The sequence below is a fragment of the Anoplophora glabripennis genome, unplaced genomic scaffold (genome assembly GCF_000390285.2).
Source record: "Anoplophora glabripennis isolate ALB-LARVAE unplaced genomic scaffold, Agla_2.0 scaffold134, whole genome shotgun sequence".
NCBI lineage: Eukaryota > Metazoa > Arthropoda > Insecta > Coleoptera > Cerambycidae > Anoplophora > Anoplophora glabripennis.
Window position 1 is genome coordinate 100547 of NW_019416384.1, and position 19562 is coordinate 120108.

Sequence of the window (19562 nt, forward strand, 5' to 3'; positions counted from 1 at the left end):
GATATTTGAATAACTTGGCATAACTTTGCAAATAATGAATAAACTAAGATATTGACTGTAACTTTTCAACCTCAATATGTCCTAAAGAAACCCTGATAATTTCAAAACCCTGCGATGATTTTTTTTCTTAGTGCCTGGAATGTTTAAATTTGTTTTTGCTGAAAATAAATGTGATAAGTAAATCTTCGTTTTTTATTTAAGTTTTTTTAAGTTAAAAATGTTTTTTTAGCAATAATCCATATTTTCTTCAACAAAAAAACGTTTATGATTCTAAAAAAATAAAAAAATTATTGTTTTCAATTTTTTTTTTAACATATCCACAAGCTTCACAAACGTCAAAAAAAATTTAAATTATCTATCAGCTTAATTAATAAAAAAATTTTAAAGTCCATAGACCTTTTTAAAAAAGCAAAAATTTATCATTTTTTTTCCGTTGATTTTCTTATGATTACTCAAAAACTGCTATCGCTAAAAAATTTTAAACTAGACACTTGAAGCTTCAATTTCCTTTTTTTAATTCTCTCTACGACCACTTGCCTCCAAGTCACAGCTCTTTGAAAATCACCCAAAATTTTAGGATTATTTTAATATCCCTTAATCTATGTGCCTAATGTATTATTAAAACAATTTTTTAGCCTTGAATGAAGTGATGATGAGGTGTAATCTTGAGCTCGAAACTAGTCGTCGTATGTAATTAATTTTACAATAAAAGATTGCGAGAGTTGAAGGACTTTTTTATATTCCCATTGGCCTACTATAAAATGCTGTTTTTATATTGTTAACTTATAAGAGAAATGGACCGAGAAATTGAAGCGGCATAGACAAAGACGGATTATCGGGGATTAAATTTTAGCTACCTGCTACAATTTAGTCCAGTCCGATCGCACAAAGTTTTTTTAAAAGTACACCTCATCTATACCAATAATACATAATATAAAAATATTGAATATAAGCACCAGTACTACATTTATTTACGATTTGCATACATAATAAGCTTTTATTACTCTCTTTCATTTCTAAACGGACTATAATATATTTTTACGTTCAAACTTCGAGTGGAGTACAAGCCGAGATATCTTTGTCGATGTCATTTATGAGCTGATGGATGTAAGACGCCCTCTATATATTCCTAGTCCGCGATATTTTGTAAATAATGACAGAATAATCAATTTCATCATCGCCCTGCAATTTGTTGAGCCGTCGCGGATGGTTTAGGTAACGTCAGGATCGAGGACGTACTACCAGATTATCCTTCACAACTTCCTCAATGCGCCGTCCGTCAACGACAACGCAGCAGGTATAGAACGGATCTAATTCGAGACTGCATCCTTTGCATTAATGAGATTTCTTTGTTCCATTAGTTGGTTATTTGGTATAAATAGAATGAGGAGAAACTATAATGCAGGGAGGTAGAACTGTTGGATTATGTCGATACATGCATTAACTAGGGTTTTTGTCTGTGTATAACGTTTAAATAATTACGTGCTGGAGAAGACCGGTAATTATTCACAGTGACGTTACAGAAAATTATGCCAAATAAAATCCGCTAAGCTATTTAAACTAAATAATTGCCCCGGCTAAACTAGAGCGTGAATGACACTTAAAAACATTTGCGTTTAATTAATCTCTATTTATACGTCACATTTTTCAATTAATGAGACATATCATTGCCGCATCTAACAAGCGATACTGGGAATAATTGATTCTTGAGCTTAACCCGCGTTTATTTACATTTTCGCGTCATAAATTAGAATACAGTTACTTGCAAATAAAGTCCCTGCACTTCAGGATAACTTATTTATCATCAGTGTCCCAAGAAAGGGCAAAGTTTGTTCATAAATTTTTTATCGGAAAATACTAAACGTGAAACTTCGACTGTGGGCAATAAATCAGGGTAATTAACTGGGTGTGGGAAGAGTTATTTATATTTAACAGGCTTTCGAATTGAGCCTCTTGTAATTATTATTGCTCAACTAATAATACCCCCCATTTTAAATACACCTAAGTCGAATGAAATGGATATAAAATTATGCTAAGCAGCTGTAAATATCCTATTTATAGCCGGGGTATTTTCCGTTTCCGATAAACTAAGTACGTCGAAATTCTGGATTAATAATTCGTTTATAATTGGATCGAATTTAAAGAATGACCAGATCAACTGGTAAACAATTCGATTTAGAAGCGATGGACGGAGACAAATAGAAGTGCAGTTGCTTCCAGTAGTGTCAGATTAATGTTTTAATAAACATCGCGCCGGGATACGTCTTTTTTTTAACTGTTACTACTTACTAATTTTATTGACGCACAGTTTATGGCTGGATACGGCAATTAATCCGACAATAAATACTGATTTACGAGTTGACATCACAGACACCAGATATAAGTTGACTAACGGCCCATTAGAATATTTCAGGGACTACTTTCAATTTTGAAAATTATACCAGGTTACTTTAAATTTAATGGAGGTCTGTCCGCAAACATTGGATTAGTTAGCCTTAATTAAAACACAATCCGAGTTGTTTCGGTCTCTTCATTATGAAAATTAAATCGTTCGGCTCTGGACCTACTTGTTAAATTCCGCGAATTTCACGATTCAAAGTAAACTAAAGCGGAACTGTTTCCCGCGGCGATTGTTAGGCATTGCTAAAAGACAATCGGGCTTATTAAGTAAGAAACAAGAACAGAGAAGTAACGAATTCGGAAGAGGCGTAAACGGTTTTAAGTAGTTAATTGATTTGGAAGTTCGTTTTAGTTCGTTATTTATTTTTACTGGAAAACCGCCTCCTTTATCAAAAACTTTCGGGAGCAAACAAACATTTTTTCTACTACTATCGCCCTCATGTTGAAAACATTGGAAAAAGTGAACATTTTTATCAAGGCGGATATGGAAAAATGGGTTCTAGCATGAAAATGCATTTCTTAAACCAACAATACTGTTTATTCACAAATAATAATGGAAATGCAACAAATATATTTTGACTAAATATAAAAATATTGAAATGAATATAATAATTATGGTTTCTTACGAGAATAAGCAGATTAACAGTGCTTGGGTCGATCGATAACAAACTAAAGACTTTGAACGAAATAAAACAAGGCTGACTGCAACAATAACCTGGGTGTGAATTTCTAATAAATCTAATTTTTATTCCAATGATTGTGGTTTAGGTGAAAAAACACGCTTCGCGACTTATGTGGCTTTTATCCCCCGCAAGGATGTCGCAATAACGGACGCCAGATTGTTCCTTAAGTGTGAATCAGCCCGATGAATAGACTCTCGCTCTGCTATTCCAGGCAGTATAGTAAACTACGAAGGTTAATAAATGTAAGGATTATAACCGCATTTTTTTTCGCCCTAGAAGCAGAAAGTTATATAATAGACGTCAGCACGGTTTGTAGAACATATTTTCGAATTAACTAAACTAGAAAGTATGCTAAATACGGATGAAACTAGAAAATTCAACGAGCTGTGGGGCAATCGCTGTGACGTTTGTGGTGATACGAGAGATTTAATTCATATTCGGTTCGACTTCACATTATCCTAACTTAAAATAACCCTGCCTAGCTATTTGAACTTAAATTGGGAAGCAATAACTTCATTAACATGCGAAAAGTCAGCTTCGTGAATGTTTTAATAGATTTAAATTTATAACCGTGGCTCACCAAATAGTCCATATTGCCGCATAGTACATTACATCTGGTGCGAGGAATCAAGAAATCTTATTTTGTTAAACAAAAGAAAACATTTACACTTTAATTTCGCAACATTTAAAAAAAAAATAATGTGGAACCATTTGAATTGTGTCGATTAAAGGATATAAATATCACATTTGCTATTTAATTTGTAGACCTATCCAAATATAAGAAAAAAATATACTATAATGTCGAAGAATACGAAGAAATCAATTTTTTACCAAAACGCAGTATTAGTTTTAATTTTTGTGTAGTTCATTACCTTCATTTTGAATAATCAAGTACACATAAAATTTAAAAAATAATAAATGAATGAAATCCTCCTGTCACATGAGAAAACGTAAATTCGGCGTGAAATTTGAACGAGAAAGTGTATTCATCAATGAAATGTGCTTTATTTTATCCTCTATAAATAAAGCTCTTAGAAACGACCACCTAATAAACACCTTTCAATCAAATGCCAGATTTATAAACCATTATCTAAATAGATTTCACACATACGCTGTTTATTGTTGATCACTCAGAGATGTTAACCATTAAATAGGACCGGAAGTTATGCTTAGGTTTATGATGTTAACGAGATGTTTTTATCCTCCAATTTAAAAAATATTTACGCGACAGTAATAATAATTATTATTTAAGTACACGTACGATATTTTGAAGGTGGTCCTGAAGAAACAAAGAACTTTTCGTCTTGTAAAATAAACTGTTATAATTCATATAAGCTATTATATATCCAAAAAAACGGGGTTAAAAGGAGCTAGGACATTCAAGCAGTTTTATTGCATGAATCGTTCAAGGGGTCATTTTAGATGAAAAAAACGCGGAGTGCTATTAAATTAGAGGGTGGAAATTGGAGGTAGGGGTGAAAATGCACCCCTTTCAGTTTTTTAATTGTAGCCCGAAAACGAAGCAAAATTTCGGTATAGTTCATAGGAAAAATTATTTAGAGAATTGAATTTCCCATCGAAATGGCTTATTTAAAAAATTTAAAAGGAAAATTTTATGCAAAAAAGATATTTTTGGATGAAGGTTGATTGATATGTGGCCGCTCAAACTGACAATTAGCCAATTTTTCGATTTTCGTGGAGTTTAATTTTCATGTTTTGCAAAAAAGGAAGGAAATAAAACGTTTAAGGATTTTCATCACATGACTTGTTCGAAGGGTCATTAAAAATGAAAAAATCGCGGGGTGCTATTAAATTAGAGGGTTCAAATTGAAGATAGGGGTGAAAATGCACTTTGCAGTTTTTTTAAATATAGCACGAAAACGAAGCAAAATTTTGGTATAATTCATAGGAAAAATTTTGTAGAGAATTGAATTTCCCATCGAAATGGCGTATTTAGAAAATTTAAAAGAAAAATTTTATGGAAAAAATCGTTAATAAACAATTTTAAAAAAAGTAAAAAAATTAGATTTTTTTATTTTTTTTTTACTTTTTTGACTAAGTTGTAAAAATCTTAGTTTATTATTAACAAATAAAACTTTTGAAATAATTTTTTATTAAAGAACCAATTTGTTGTAAAAATAATAATTATAATAATTATTATGTTAAAAACGACGAAAATCTAAAAAAATATTTAAGTTTGACCGGTTATAACTCAGTATATTGGTCCAAAAACGTTTGAAAACACATAATTTTGAAGGGAATCTCATCAGTTTTTTTGTACAGCAATTTTCTTTGCCTACTTCTACTAAAAAAAATAGAGTAGTTGTCTTGGTAACCGTAGCGAAAGTAAAATAAGTTAAGGACTAAAAATATCCCTCTACATGTATATAAATTAAATACCGTTAAAAATTAAATATTTCCTAAAGTCAATGTTATTCATAAAATCAAATAGAATCACGTCTTTGGTATTGATTTTATTGCCGTAACAAAAACTAATGTATGGTAGCGAAATTTAACACATAATAAATGTAATTCGGTAACAGATATAAAATCATCTAAAACTAGTTACAGAATATTTGCCTAATAAGATTTTGGCTGTGTTTGTCTTGGCTACAGGCGCGAAATTTCTTTCCCAAACTAATTATTAACGGCCGGCAAAATATGTTGACAGTGAAGTTGTAAAAATATATACCTACCTACGAAAATTAATACAATAGAAAGGAAACCGCAGTGGTGTACTACACATTTTTCAACTATTATTTATTTTACGATACTTCACATTGTTAGCAAAGCACTTTGGTTACTTAACACGTAAATCTATTATTAGGAATTCATCTGTAGCTACATAAAAATATTACGACACTCCTACCCGAATGCTCTTTATGACCCACTACAAAAGTTGACCACACGGAAATTTTTACGCCGTCTCTACGCCTATGCGTAATGGGAATTATGATTCATTGCACAGGTTTAGTTGAACGCCTGCCAGTTCCACAAGACGAGATAGTTTCTGAAACGTTATTATCGTTGAAAGGTTTTTGTCAAAACAGTGTTTCACAGTTTCAAAGTTATTTATCGACGCCGCAAAAAGCAAAATGCTTTTGGATTTTTTCGATCGAATGAAACGTGCTTTGCCTGTCACATCCAAAACCTAAACGCGTCAAATCCATCTGAAAATACATTTTCTGGTGCAATTAAAATGGGCACAAATTGATACTGTTGTTGATTGAAAAAGTATATAATTCGTACCCTTGTTCCCCGACAACCGAAAAAAAAACCTTTTAAGACCAATTAATGGCTCCGAGAAAATACCCCGATAGATACATCAACCAGGAATAAAAAGGATCAGGGGCTTTATATACCCTCCATTCTATTTATTTCTTAAAGCGGGGTCCGTGTACGTTTGACCGACTAAATCGTCAATTATTGCCGACAGAGTTCGACGTCTGCCATAACAACTCTTTGATTTCTGTCCGCCTGGATCTGCTATCGATTTTGTCATTTAAGCCACTGTACACAGGATACGCCCACTGAACTGTCGCGCCTTCGACTTCTATCAATGTTAGAAAAAAATATATTACACAACATGAAAGGGAGCTTTTCTACGGGTTTCGGATCGTACCGGAGTTGATCGGTTTTCATTTATATAAATAAATGTTTAGTTGATAGCACCAAACACTTAAATAATTTCAAAACCATACATATTAAACACGATAAAGGGAAAATCCGAAAACGTAATAATGTCGTACAAAAAATCAGGGTTAGGTAGCAAACATGCCAACAAGATTCTTGGCAGAAGCAGTACCGACTTTTATCGAAGACATTTATAGCTAGAATTAATAATAATGTAACAATGGACCTTGAAAGGGACGATTTTTTATGTTACGAAGCAATATATCTTTAGAAGTTCATCTGCAAAACTATTAGAGTTCGAACAAGCTGCAAATAAATCGATACAAAAAGGGTACAACATTTTATGTTTCCGGCTCGGGCGAAGTTAGATACGATTTTTCCAATACAAAGGAGAAGGGGACATCTTATCGGGCATGCAATACACTAAACCAGTAGTATCCCATGAAAGAGTACGTGGGTAATGATGCGTGCGCCCGAACTGTAACATGGTTGAATTTCAATTCACTAACGCTCTTTACACGATTGTTATCACCTAGAAAGGCGAACCTTAACAGGATTCCTTTACTTTACACCATCAAATTTATGTTGAAATTGCGTAATTATCTTTTGTTGTATCCAGACATGCAACATAATGTCGTAACGTAACTCCAACGCGTAGCAATTTGCCGTGCACGGTGTTACATACATTTAAATAGACAGGGATAATCATTGTTAACGCAAACTGTACTGATTGAACAATATGACACGTGACACGTTCAGACAGTCAAAACAAAGAACATGTTGCGATGTTACGAAGTTGCTGTGTGCTGTTCACATCAACGCACCATGTTACGTTACGGAGTCGCGTTACGGTGTTCTGTTGCATATATGGACGCAAACGTCACTTTTGAATTGACCATAACAGAGATAAAAATAAACGACTCATATTGAGATCGAAAAGTGGGTACTTCAATTAAATTTTCACTAGTAGTTTTGAATTACAATTCACTTTACTAATATGTGTTATATTTACCTTTAATTTCGCAGTGTTCCACACTGATTTCAGTGAAGTATTTGGGGTTATATTTTCGTTATTTATAAATTTTAGTGTAGTAGTTATTAATTCAGTTAGTTTTTCAATCGGATCGATACGTTTCGACTCGACAAACATTACATGTACAATACGGATCGATAAAATTACCATTTAGAAATAAACAACCACAATTCTGTCGACTAAGAGGGCTTATATAACGGTCGTTGCACCGTTAATAAATCAATAGCAGCAAAGGTATCTGTAATGTATTATTAAGGGTTCTCAAATTACCTAAGGGTATAAAATAAAATTCGTTTGAGTTTATTAACCGAGAGAGAAATATAAAAGACTTTATCAATTACCAATCGGTTTTCTTTTTGAGATGAAACAAACTAAATTTATAAAATACATTAAAATTTCGCGTAGCTGCACATTTGACAAGGACAAATTACGTATTTGGGAAATAGAACCACCAGGTGGATAGGGCAAAATTATTTAAATGAATTTTGATAAAATAAAAGTTTCTCTGGATTTTGTAAAATTATGATTGAAAAAAATACTAGGAATTCTAAACTAATGCAAAAAATTAAAGGGTCAAAAGAATTTCCGAAATTTTTCCGTGATTTTTCACAGACTGTATATAAGTGAAAAATGGTCGTATCGGGAATTTAAAAAAAGCATTTTGAACCTCTAAGATTCTAGTTTTTAGATCTTTCGGTCGACAAAAAAAAACTTTTCGAATTTTCTTTTATTTTTTTTTCATCAATTTAAACGTCATTTGCGGTAAAATTGAGAAAAACCTCAAAAAATTTTTTTCCCATTTTAATCATGATTATGAAGTGTTTAAACTCAAAAAACGTGACCCTTTCATTTTTTTCAAAAGTTTGACGGCTTGGAACATAGAAACTTCACAGGGTTCTTCTGGGCATATCGAACTGTAAAAGTCATGCTTAACATTAGTCATTTCGTGAATATTTCTAATTTAGCCGTCAATTTCCTAAAAAAACCTTAAATTATCCCTTTTTTCTGTTTTTTAAAATTTGTGTAATAGATGATAAAAAAAAATCCCGAAAAATTGCGGCAACATGTTATANTTTTGCCTCGAGAATTTTTTTAAGTGTCTCGTGATTTATTTGTATTGTTTTGTTCATCAAATTCAATAAAAAAAAATATTAGTTCGTTGATATTTATTTTTAGAGGTCGCTCGAAAACATTTTAGGCACACTACTTTTAAAATTAAAATAATTATGAGTGACCTTTAGAAATCAAATTATCAATTTGAAATTTTCAGAATCGAGATTTTTTCAACCTAGAAAATGATAAAATAACGCGAAAAAAAATTTAAAAAAAAATTCAATTTTTAACGATATTGGAAATTTTTAAGTTTTGAGCGACCTCTAAAAATTTTTTTTTTTGACTGATTTTTTGAGGGGGCTCTTAAAACATGATAAACTAACATATTTTCACAAGAGACACGAAAAAGAAATATTCGTGTTTTTTTTTTTTGGGCCACCCTAATCTTTATGACTATAAAATGGCCCAAAACACGATCTCCTGAAGTTCCATTATGACTTACTCACATACATTGAATAGATTATATTTAAAATGGGTTTCGAACATTTACCTACTATACTCAAAAAGCTAATGCGACCGATTTTATCGAATCTACGGTGGATTGGACTGTGATTGTGCCCGCTTTAAACAAATTGGATTTCCTTGTAAAACAGAGGAACCCTCCTGAATACCATGAACAAGAAAATATATTTTCCGCGACACTTGCACACGATCACAATATTCCCAGAGGTACTTGTGGGCAAATAAAAGTAACTTAAGGACTGCGATACGAGCCGCATGCAAGCCATCAACGGGAAACGGAAAGGCGATCTAAAGTCGTTCATATATTTCACGTTAAGGCAGGCTAAACTACCACTGAAGAAAAAGCAAAATTAGGTGCACTTGCAGGGACATCTTTGTGTCATATTCATGCAGTAGCGAAAAGCATATCATTTTATTATTAATACCCACATAAATTTTGTTAAATTCTGCCATGTTATTTTATATTTATGCATCTTAATCTCCCGCGGCGGATGATAGAGGAATATATACAAATTATTTTTCCTTATCGTTTTCAATTATAGAAGACATGATCTTGTATACTTATCTTTGCCCTTATATCACTCCCTTCGAGGGAACATTGGACGTTTATACATAACTGACCACATTAAAGATAAGATGTTCCTCTTCCTGGCTACGATACGTTTAATGTTTAATTATGGTAAAAATTTACATGATTGTGTTATTTTATAATTTACACAAAAATAAATAAATTTATAAACAAAATTACACAACAAATTAAAGTCAACGGTATGTCTATCAGTATTATGCCAATATTTTTAGTAACAAAAAACATTTATTACACAACGTATTTATCTTCTAAAAATTTTGATTGGGTTGGTATCTGGAATTGGGCAGTGTCTGAGTGTTTTTTGCGTACCACTATTTCCTTTTTTGTTTTTTACGAGTACTCTATCTCATGCTGAAGCGATGACAGTCAAGCTTCTTACACCCCGTATAAAACTCTATGTTGATATTGCACAGACATCATTTTAGGAATAGAATAGTCTGTTACATATCCCGAATCAAATTGTAATATTGTCACCAACAATGCCACACGTCAGACACAGCTAAACTTGCGGTTTGACAAATTCCTGCAGCCGTGTAACAATCGCGGTCATTAGCAGAGCCACCCTCGTTTTTGTTTTACTTTACAAAATATTAAGAGGGCGTGGTGAGAATACAACGGAGCGAATAACGCCAACCGTAAAGCAATAATGTGATGTGACAGATACAAAATATTATGGCCGGTTGTTTTCATAATTTCCTAAATTTTCTCACTTGGAGAAAACTGTTATTCGCACCTTGTCCTTGTCGTTTTCTTAAGAATTTATCTCTACATACATATTCATACGCCTGATGCGAAAATTAACTTAAATACATATAAATAATTTTCTTCTAAGCAATAGTAAAATAGTAGGTGTAAGTCTAAACAACTTTACTTACTGTAGGGCTGAGGACGGGATCCGTAATGCGGCTCCTGCAATAAAGGTTGCGGCCTCCCATTTGCGTTTTCCTTTACTGTAACAAAATAAAAGTCCTTTTAAAGAAAAAGGTCCGGACAAAGTTAGGATTAACTAAGGGTAACTGATAGGACACGTAAATATAGGAGAGCTCGTGGTCCCTTGCGCTTACACCAATAACTTTAAGTGTTCCTATTATTCCCGCATTACCAGAGGGGAATTGAAATTGGCTTTGTTAGTTTTTAACCTTTGAAAAATGTTTATGTAATACCGTATCTCGCATGGCAGGTACATACGTTGCGCGAGTCTTTTTAATTTACTATTTTATAATCGTATCAACCACAAAAACGAAATTAGGAAAATGAATAAAACGATTATTTTCCAAATCGTAAATAATCGATACTTAACAGTTAACATGCAATTGTACACGGAAGTATTAAGACCCCTTTGTGGCACAACAATGGCTTTTCAGGTCCCGCCGAGGTTTCAGAGAGACGTCAGAACGAATTCGGTTTGATAAGAGTAGAGCAAGAAGTCCACTGGTGCAATATAACTTTGTAATTAAAGTATAAAAGGTTCCAAACAATAGCCGCAAAAGTTTAACGTCTAGGAACATGCCACTTTGCATTAAGTTAGACTCAACTTTGAGCTTTTTTATTATTTATAAACGAGAATCCCTGAAAAGCGCTAGAGTCGACTCGAAAAAACGTATGGGGGAGAACAAGATTAAAAGTTTTGTGACCCGCGAAAATTGCATTTAACTTTAAGTCAGCTGAAAATACAAGTAGTTTAGATTTAACAGTATATTACTAAAACCATTAAAGTGAGTTACTTGAAACCAGCATTATACAGGGCGATTCACAAACGGTGACCAAAAACCTCGTATTCTTTGGTGAATTTTAAGGGGTCTTATTTCACTTACTAGTTTTTACATTATTTAAAAAAATTAAAAATATTTTAACACCCTGTATCTTTTTAACGAAACGTTCTAGACAAAAAATTTACAGCAAGACTGCCCTTAAAATTCACCAAAGAATATGAGGTTTCATTTTTGGTCAATATTTGTGAATACAATTTAAAAAATTCCGTAATTTTCGACAAAGTCTCCTGCTGAAGGAAAGGGACTGCAAGTTCCTTTCACGGTAAATATTCTGGATATATTTCAAAACTTTGGAACAAACTAGTTCGATTTGCGAGGGCTCAGGATGTCGGATGTGCTGGATAATTTTAAATTGCATCAAGCCGAATATGAAAAGTTGGAAGACGTATCTCTTGAAAACGGCTACAAGGAAACGATAAAATAGTCGGTAAGGTGCTTTTCCTTTGTCGAGGATCTTGAAAAATCCTTATCCATATTAAGATTTAAAACAATAATAGTTATACGTTAAATAAATGTAATATGCATTTTACTCTAGGGAGAACGTTTGTAAAAGCACAACAAATGTGTATATTAGCTTGATTCCTAACCTGTTCCAGGAATTCTACAAATCCCTCTGCATTTTAAGTCGCTGTGAATTAAATCAGCAAGAAATTTCCTCCTCGCATCCTCGCAAAAACAATGTATAATTACCACTACCAAATTATATTAGAAAGTACAAGACCATCCGGCCGACGTAGTGGTCTATTAGTGTTAAGTGTATTAGCGAAGAACTTTCAGCCCCCTGGGTTATACTGGCCACGTTAATTAGCAGCGCCTGACACGATGATGAATTACTTATTTTAATATCCTCCTCGTCTGCCGTATTCTCTTATGTTCACAACGTGATACACAAATTGAAGTAACACTGTTTGCCGGCGAACTGATTTCAAGCAGTTCTAGTCGATGAGAAGAACACTATTACCATTTTTGTTACAGAAATTGAAGTGTTAAAAAAGATGTAACATGTCATTAAGGATTTAAAAAAAAGAGAGAATTTATAAAATTTGTTGGGAACCTCTGGAATCGTTCAGACTTGCACACTACATAAAAAGAGGTGAATAGTGAAACAAAATTTGTTAAGGACATGACAAAATTGGTGTAAATTAGACAACGGATATCGAATAGCAATCACAAGCAGTCAAAATTGCGAGATTTAAGGGAGGCTCTAAAATGAATAGGGCGAACAGAGGCCAAGAGTATTTAGGTTAAAACCCAGATGACATAGAAACTCTAAACTAAGGGTTTATCCCACAGTCATGGGGAGAGTGTACACGCAAATTCATCTACGTATTCTGCGAGAATCAGACTAATATAAGGGTCCTGGACCCCAAACAAGGGGAATTGTAATACGCCTCTAATATAGAGACCACTTTCGCGGATTTGATTGTAATCCGAACCCGGTCGACGCAGATCGATCGGAGATACTGAAGTAGGTAGGTACAAATTTTATTTAAATGATGCCTTTTGTCTAAAACAAAGTCTTATCCACATGTCTTGCTTACAATTAGTGATACTTAAAACTTGTTCATATTCCATGAAAGTTGTATCAAAGTATTTGAAAATTTATAAATTTTACAGTTGCAGAGTTACAGAAGAATCCTTCTTAGGTGGACCATCTTTAGTCAAGGAGAAGGTCAAGATAAAATTTTTCGCCATTTTCTTTTATTGTGATGATGATGATCGTGAAAAAACACAAAAATCACAATTTTTTAGAACCCTCATTACTGAATCATCCCGAGGAACACTTCTCATAAAAACGGCGCCCAATAAAAGCCAAAAAGTCATTTCTATTTTAGCCGTTCGAGTCCATTTTCCCGGACTGAACGCCGTTACGTCGTAACGGGGGAAGAAGCTGAGCGGCGATAATTTATTTAGTGTTGGAAATTAAAGGGGTGCGGGAGCGTGAGAGAGGAGCGGTTTTCACGAGCCGATCCGTGTTATGTTCCTCGGAGGCGGATGTCTTTAATACTATCTGCACCCCGACACATGATACGCCCCCCTTCCCTTATCGCCGCTGCAGCTTTGCTTTGGAAGCATATCTTATTACGTAAAACGCGAGAAACATGACGGGGCAAAGAGCGGGCACGTATTACGGTGGCAGTCTCGCAGAATGTACTGCGAAACAAAAAAAAAATGTCGTTTATATAAGATGAGTCCCTTTCTCATCAAGATGTATACCTTTTGTTTTCCTTGTTTGTGGACTATGAGCATCTAAAGGGTTAGAATCGACATTTTGAATCATTTGAAGTTATTCTTAAAATTTCAATTGAAAACTACCTGAAAATTGGAAAAGATTCGTCCGCAAAGGGGCCAGAAGGACACCAGCCAACGAGTGCAAGAAAGTGGCGCAAGGGTCTTCAAATATCATACGGACTGTACCAACCAAAAACCTTAACATCTGGTTTAAAAGTTTCTTCAGAGCAATATCACATGTTATGTTCCAGTAGACGTAAAATGTCAAATGTAATTCGTTGACTAAACTTTTTTCACGGGCCAAATTTAAGCCAGTAAAATATTGTAAAATATCGACACGGCACGATAACGAACAATTATTCAATTGGAATTCTCTCCTCAGCTACTGCGGAGATGGGTTTTCAGTGAAGGCGCAGAATTAATTAGATTTTGGGGGTAATTAAATCGTTTGCTTTGGCCTAATAAATTCGAGATTTAAAAGGTGTCTACTGAATTAATGAAAAAGGCAAGTACGTAAGGCGAATTAAGCGCTAAGGTTTTTTAATAATCTGAATTAATTTGGAATCTACTAATGCTTAAAAGTTCGCCGGATTTATATTGCAAAACGAATATTTTTTCTTTTAAACACTCTGTGTATGTACAGATGTAAATCAGGATAACTTCGTTATCCTGATTTACATCTGTAGATGTTATACGAATTAAAGCGGGATTTTTTCCACTAAAATTGAATTATGTACGTCAATCAACACTTTTTAAGAAAAATATTAAAACGTAAGTAATTATTGATGACCCGCTGCCTCTTTTCAGTTTGATAAGAAAGTGAAGATCCGTTAAGTCCATTGTATCATTTCAACGTCACGGAAATAATTACCAATAAACGTTTACTACAGCTTTAGCAGGATTTTCATTCGATTATCTTCCCTTTTTTATATGGGCTGGAAATAATAGGTATTTTTGTCTGCATTATGGAATTCATAAATTCTCAAGAATATTTTTTTTCATTGTTTTAATATATACCCATAAAATTAGTAAGGTGCTTAATGAAACGGAAATGTATTGAAAACTGTACAGCCATTAAAAGTTGAACCAAAAACAACATTGTTAAATAAAATTATACCTACTTAAAATATAACATTCACATTATCCTTTAAAGAATATGAAATATTAAAGTAAAGTAAAGAAAAACGATAGTAAGTGGTAATTTTTGGGATATATCCGGTTCCGATTTTAGAAACAGCAAAAAAAATGTCCCATAAATATGTAAATAAATATTTGCAACTTTTTATAGAACACAAGACTTGCATTCTACCAAAGAATGTAACCTTCCATTCTCCTTTGATCTAATTCTAACGAGACTGCTTTATATCCATGCTTAGGTACATAATAACCGTATTCAGAAAGATTTGAAGGGACACAAGTGAAAAGCCCATGTCATCCAGTTCAAGAATATAATGAATCTCTGCAGTCGAAAGTACTTCCGCATGACATTTCAATAATGAGAACTATCGATGACTTTCGTTTAAATAAAACAAATTACAAGATAGGACTGAAACCTTTGAAAAAAGGATGAGAAAATGAAGAACGATTTTATTAACTTCTATGCAAAAAAGTACCCGCGTACCTGTATTATTTCTAATATTGATTCACTAGTAGTTATAAAAGTACAAGTTTAAAAATTGCTTCATTAAATATTCCACCTACGACTCACTGGGTCAAATATCTATTTTTAGCAAGAATTTTTGTTTCCGTTTCGCAAACAGCACATAGCGGAAGTTTCTTCTTACTATAACTTGACAGGTATAGCTGTTTCTTTCACAAGTGGCAGCATGTAGACTGTCATGGCTAGTATTAGATATTTTTTATTTTAAGAGTTTTCGTAATAACTCTAGTGGAAACTCCGAGGGGTGAAATAAAGGAATATCATCATTACGTCAATTTTTTTTGTTCGTAAATCACGAGCATTAGAGAATATTAAAAAACCGACGTACCTCGAGTTCCATCCCCATAAATTAAATTCAGACAAATCTGTTCCCATCCGAAGAGAATCAAATTGCACCCGGCGTAACGCCGATAAATTATTGGGTCCCGTAATAACCGCCCAAAGTTGCTAAACGAGGAGTACATGCAACTCCGATGCCGTTCGTAATGAATCCGAGTCGGTCGCGAGACCCCCCGAGTCGGTGAATATTTCAGCAGCACACCTCACACTTCAATTTAATGATTTCCCCAAAGCACACCCCAAATAAATTAATTACCGTACAGAGCAAGGCCGAATGGAACCTAATTCGCGATGATGTTGTAGTCCGAGGTGGCCTTCAGTCACGTTTGTTCTAATAATGGGATTATATGGCTTACACGACATATTCCTTATGTAGATCATCAATGAAGTGCCACTTATTAATATACAAGGTGTCTTGGTACTTGATACAAAAAAGTCGAGTACAAATAGATGAGGTCATAATAATGTCAGTTCTTCATATAATTTTTTTCATATGGGCCTTCGTTAACAAGTCACGGGCCCTGAAAGATGAAAATTAAAAATTTATTTTTATTTACAGTCACAACTTCAGTATGATGCAAATTTGGTGGTCGATAACACATGCGGACAGCTTGTTTTTGCTGTTGTAAGTGAAACTTCATTATGCCCAGAACGCCAGGGACGGACTATGCCCAATGGTTAACAATCCATATTTTTTTCATAGATGACGATCGCAATCTGCCTGCATCAGGTAAATAGGTTCCCTGAAGAATTTGCCAATGATAATGTCCTCTTGGTTGAACTCGGTAAAATTAACAGTTTAGGAAATATTTGTTATTTTATGTCACAGTGCACATAGAGCGGCGCCTCCACCATTTTTTTTAAATTATTATTATTTATTGGACATATTATTACGCCAGAACAGTACATATTTTTAAAATAGGAGCCTAGAAAATCTTACTGGCTGCTAATGTAATTTTCACTAACAAAATTTGATAAAACACACTTCCCATAACACAAAATAGAGAAAAAAAAAACAAAATAAGTTAAAGTAAGTATTCAACTCCAAATATACATTCAATCCTTTTATAAAACGTCAAATATACGTTTTTCGACTTGCTGAACATGCTGATTTTATCAGATTTATTCTAACTAAAAAAATATCATGCATTTTCATGATTATAGTTTAGTATATTTCGTAAGAAAAATTACCAAAATATGGAAAAAAAAACCTTATCCTAAATTTTCGTATTAGATATAGTTTATATATATTTTATATTCCCTTGGAAAAATGACCAAAATATGAAAGTGTCCAAAACCTTTATAAAATCGGCCAAATATACTTTTTCCGACTCACTGAAAACACTGGTTTTATCAGATTTCCTCTTATCAAAAAAAAAAAAAAAAATTGTCCTAAATTTTCATATTATAGTTTATGTATATTTTGTATATTCCGTAGGAAAAATGGCCAAAATATGAAAGTACCCAAAATCTTTAGNTTTGGTGGTCGATAACACATGCGGACAGCTTGTTTTTGCTGTTGTAAGTGAAACTTCATTATGCCCAGAACGCCAGGGACGGACTATGCCCAATGGTTAACAATCCATATTTTTTTCATAGATGACGATCGCAATCTGCCTGCATCAGGTAAATAGGTTCCCTGAAGAATTTGCCAATGATAATGTCCTCTTGGTTGAACTCGGTAAAATTAACAGTTTAGGAAATATTTGTTATTTTATGTCACAGTGCACATAGAGCGGCGCCTCCACCATTTTTTTTAAATTATTATTATTTATTGGACATATTATTACGCCAGAACAGTACATATTTTTAAAATAGGAGCCTAGAAAATCTTACTGGCTGCTAATGTAATTTTCACTAACAAAATTTGATAAAACACACTTCCCATAACACAAAATAGAGAAAAAAAAAACAAAATAAGTTAAAGTAAGTATTCAACTCCAAATATACATTCAATCCTTTTATAAAACGTCAAATATACGTTTTTCGACTTGCTGAACATGCTGATTTTATCAGATTTATTCTAACTAAAAAAATATCATGCATTTTCATGATTATAGTTTAGTATATTTCGTAAGAAAAATTACCAAAATATGGAAAAAAAAACCTTATCCTAAATTTTCGTATTAGATATAGTTTATATATATTTTATATTCCCTTGGAAAAATGACCAAAATATGAAAGTGTCCAAAACCTTTATAAAATCGGCCAAATATACTTTTTCCGACTCACTGAAAACACTGGTTTTATCAGATTTCCTCTTATCGTATTAGATATAGTTTATATATATTTTATATTCCCTTGGAAAAATTACCAAAATATGAAAGTGTCCAAAACCTTTATAAAATCGGCCAAATATACGTTTTTCGACTCATTGAAAACACTGGTTTTATCAGATTTACTCTAACTAAAAAAAAAATTGTCCTAAATTTTCATATTACAGTTTATGTATATTGTATATTCCGTAGGAAAAATGTCCAAAATATGAAAGTGTCCAAAACCTTTATAAAAACGGCCAAATATACGTTTTTCGACTCACTGAAAACACTGGTTTTATCAGATATACTCTAACAAAAAAAAAATTGTCTTAAATTTCCATATTACAGTTTATGTAAGTATATTGTATATTCCGTAGGAAAAATGTCCAAAATATGAAAGTGCCCAAAACCTTTATAAAATCGGCCAAATATACGTTTTTCGACTCACTGAAAACACTGGTTTTATCACATTTACTCTAACTAAAAAAAAAATTGTCCTAAATTTTCATATTACAGTTTATGTATAATGTATATTCCGTAGGAAAAATGTCCAAAATATGAAAGTGTCCAAAACCTTTATAAAATCGGCCAAATATACGTTTTTCGATTCACTGAAAACCCTGGTTTTATCAGATTTACTCTAACTGAAAAAGAAAAATTGTCCTAAATTTTCATATTACAGTTTATGTATATTGTATATTCCGTAGGAAAAATGTCCAAAATATGAAAGTGTCCAAAACCTTTCTAAAAACGGCCAAATATACGTTTTTCGATTCACTGAAAACCCTGGTTTTATCAGATTTACTCTAACTGAAAAAGAAAAATTGTCCTAAATTTTCATATTACAGTTTATGTAAGTATATTGTATATTCCGTAGGAAAAATGTCCAAAATATGAAAGTGCCCAAAACCTTTATTAAATCGGCCAAATATACGTTTTTCGATTCACTGAAAACCCTGGTTTTATCAGATTTACTCTAACTGAAAAAGAAAAATTGTCCTAAATTTTCATATTACAGTTTATGTAAGTATATTGTATATTCCGTAGGAAAAATGTCCAAAATATGAAAGTGCCCAAAACCTTTATTAAATCGGCCAAATATACGTTTTTCGATTCACTGAAAACCCTGGTTTTATCAGATTTACTCTAACTGAAAAAGAAAAATTGTCCTAAATTTTCATATTACAGTTTATGTAAGTATATTGTATATTCCGTAGGAAAAATGTCCAAAATATGAAAGTGCCCAAAACCTTTATTAAATCGGCCAAATATACGTTTTTCGATTCACTGAAAACCCTGGTTTTATCAGATTTACTCTAACTGAAAAAGAAAAATTGTCCTAAATTTTCATATTACAGTTTATGTAAGTATATTGTATATTCCGTAGG

The 19562-nt window shown here is 32.9% G+C and overlaps 1 protein-coding gene across 2 annotated transcripts in view; it reads right to left on the reverse strand.

The window, feature by feature from the left end:
• LOC108903815 (heterogeneous nuclear ribonucleoprotein L) overlaps positions 1 to 19562 on the reverse strand; it is a 133940-nt gene that overhangs the window by 21916 nt on the left and 92462 nt on the right. For both annotated transcript variants that reach the window (XM_018706118.2, XM_018706117.2), the window contains exon 6: positions 10789 to 10863. In XM_018706118.2, the coding sequence (XP_018561634.1) occupies positions 10789 to 10863 (75 nt within the window). The remainder of the gene's footprint in view (positions 1 to 10788; positions 10864 to 19562) is intronic.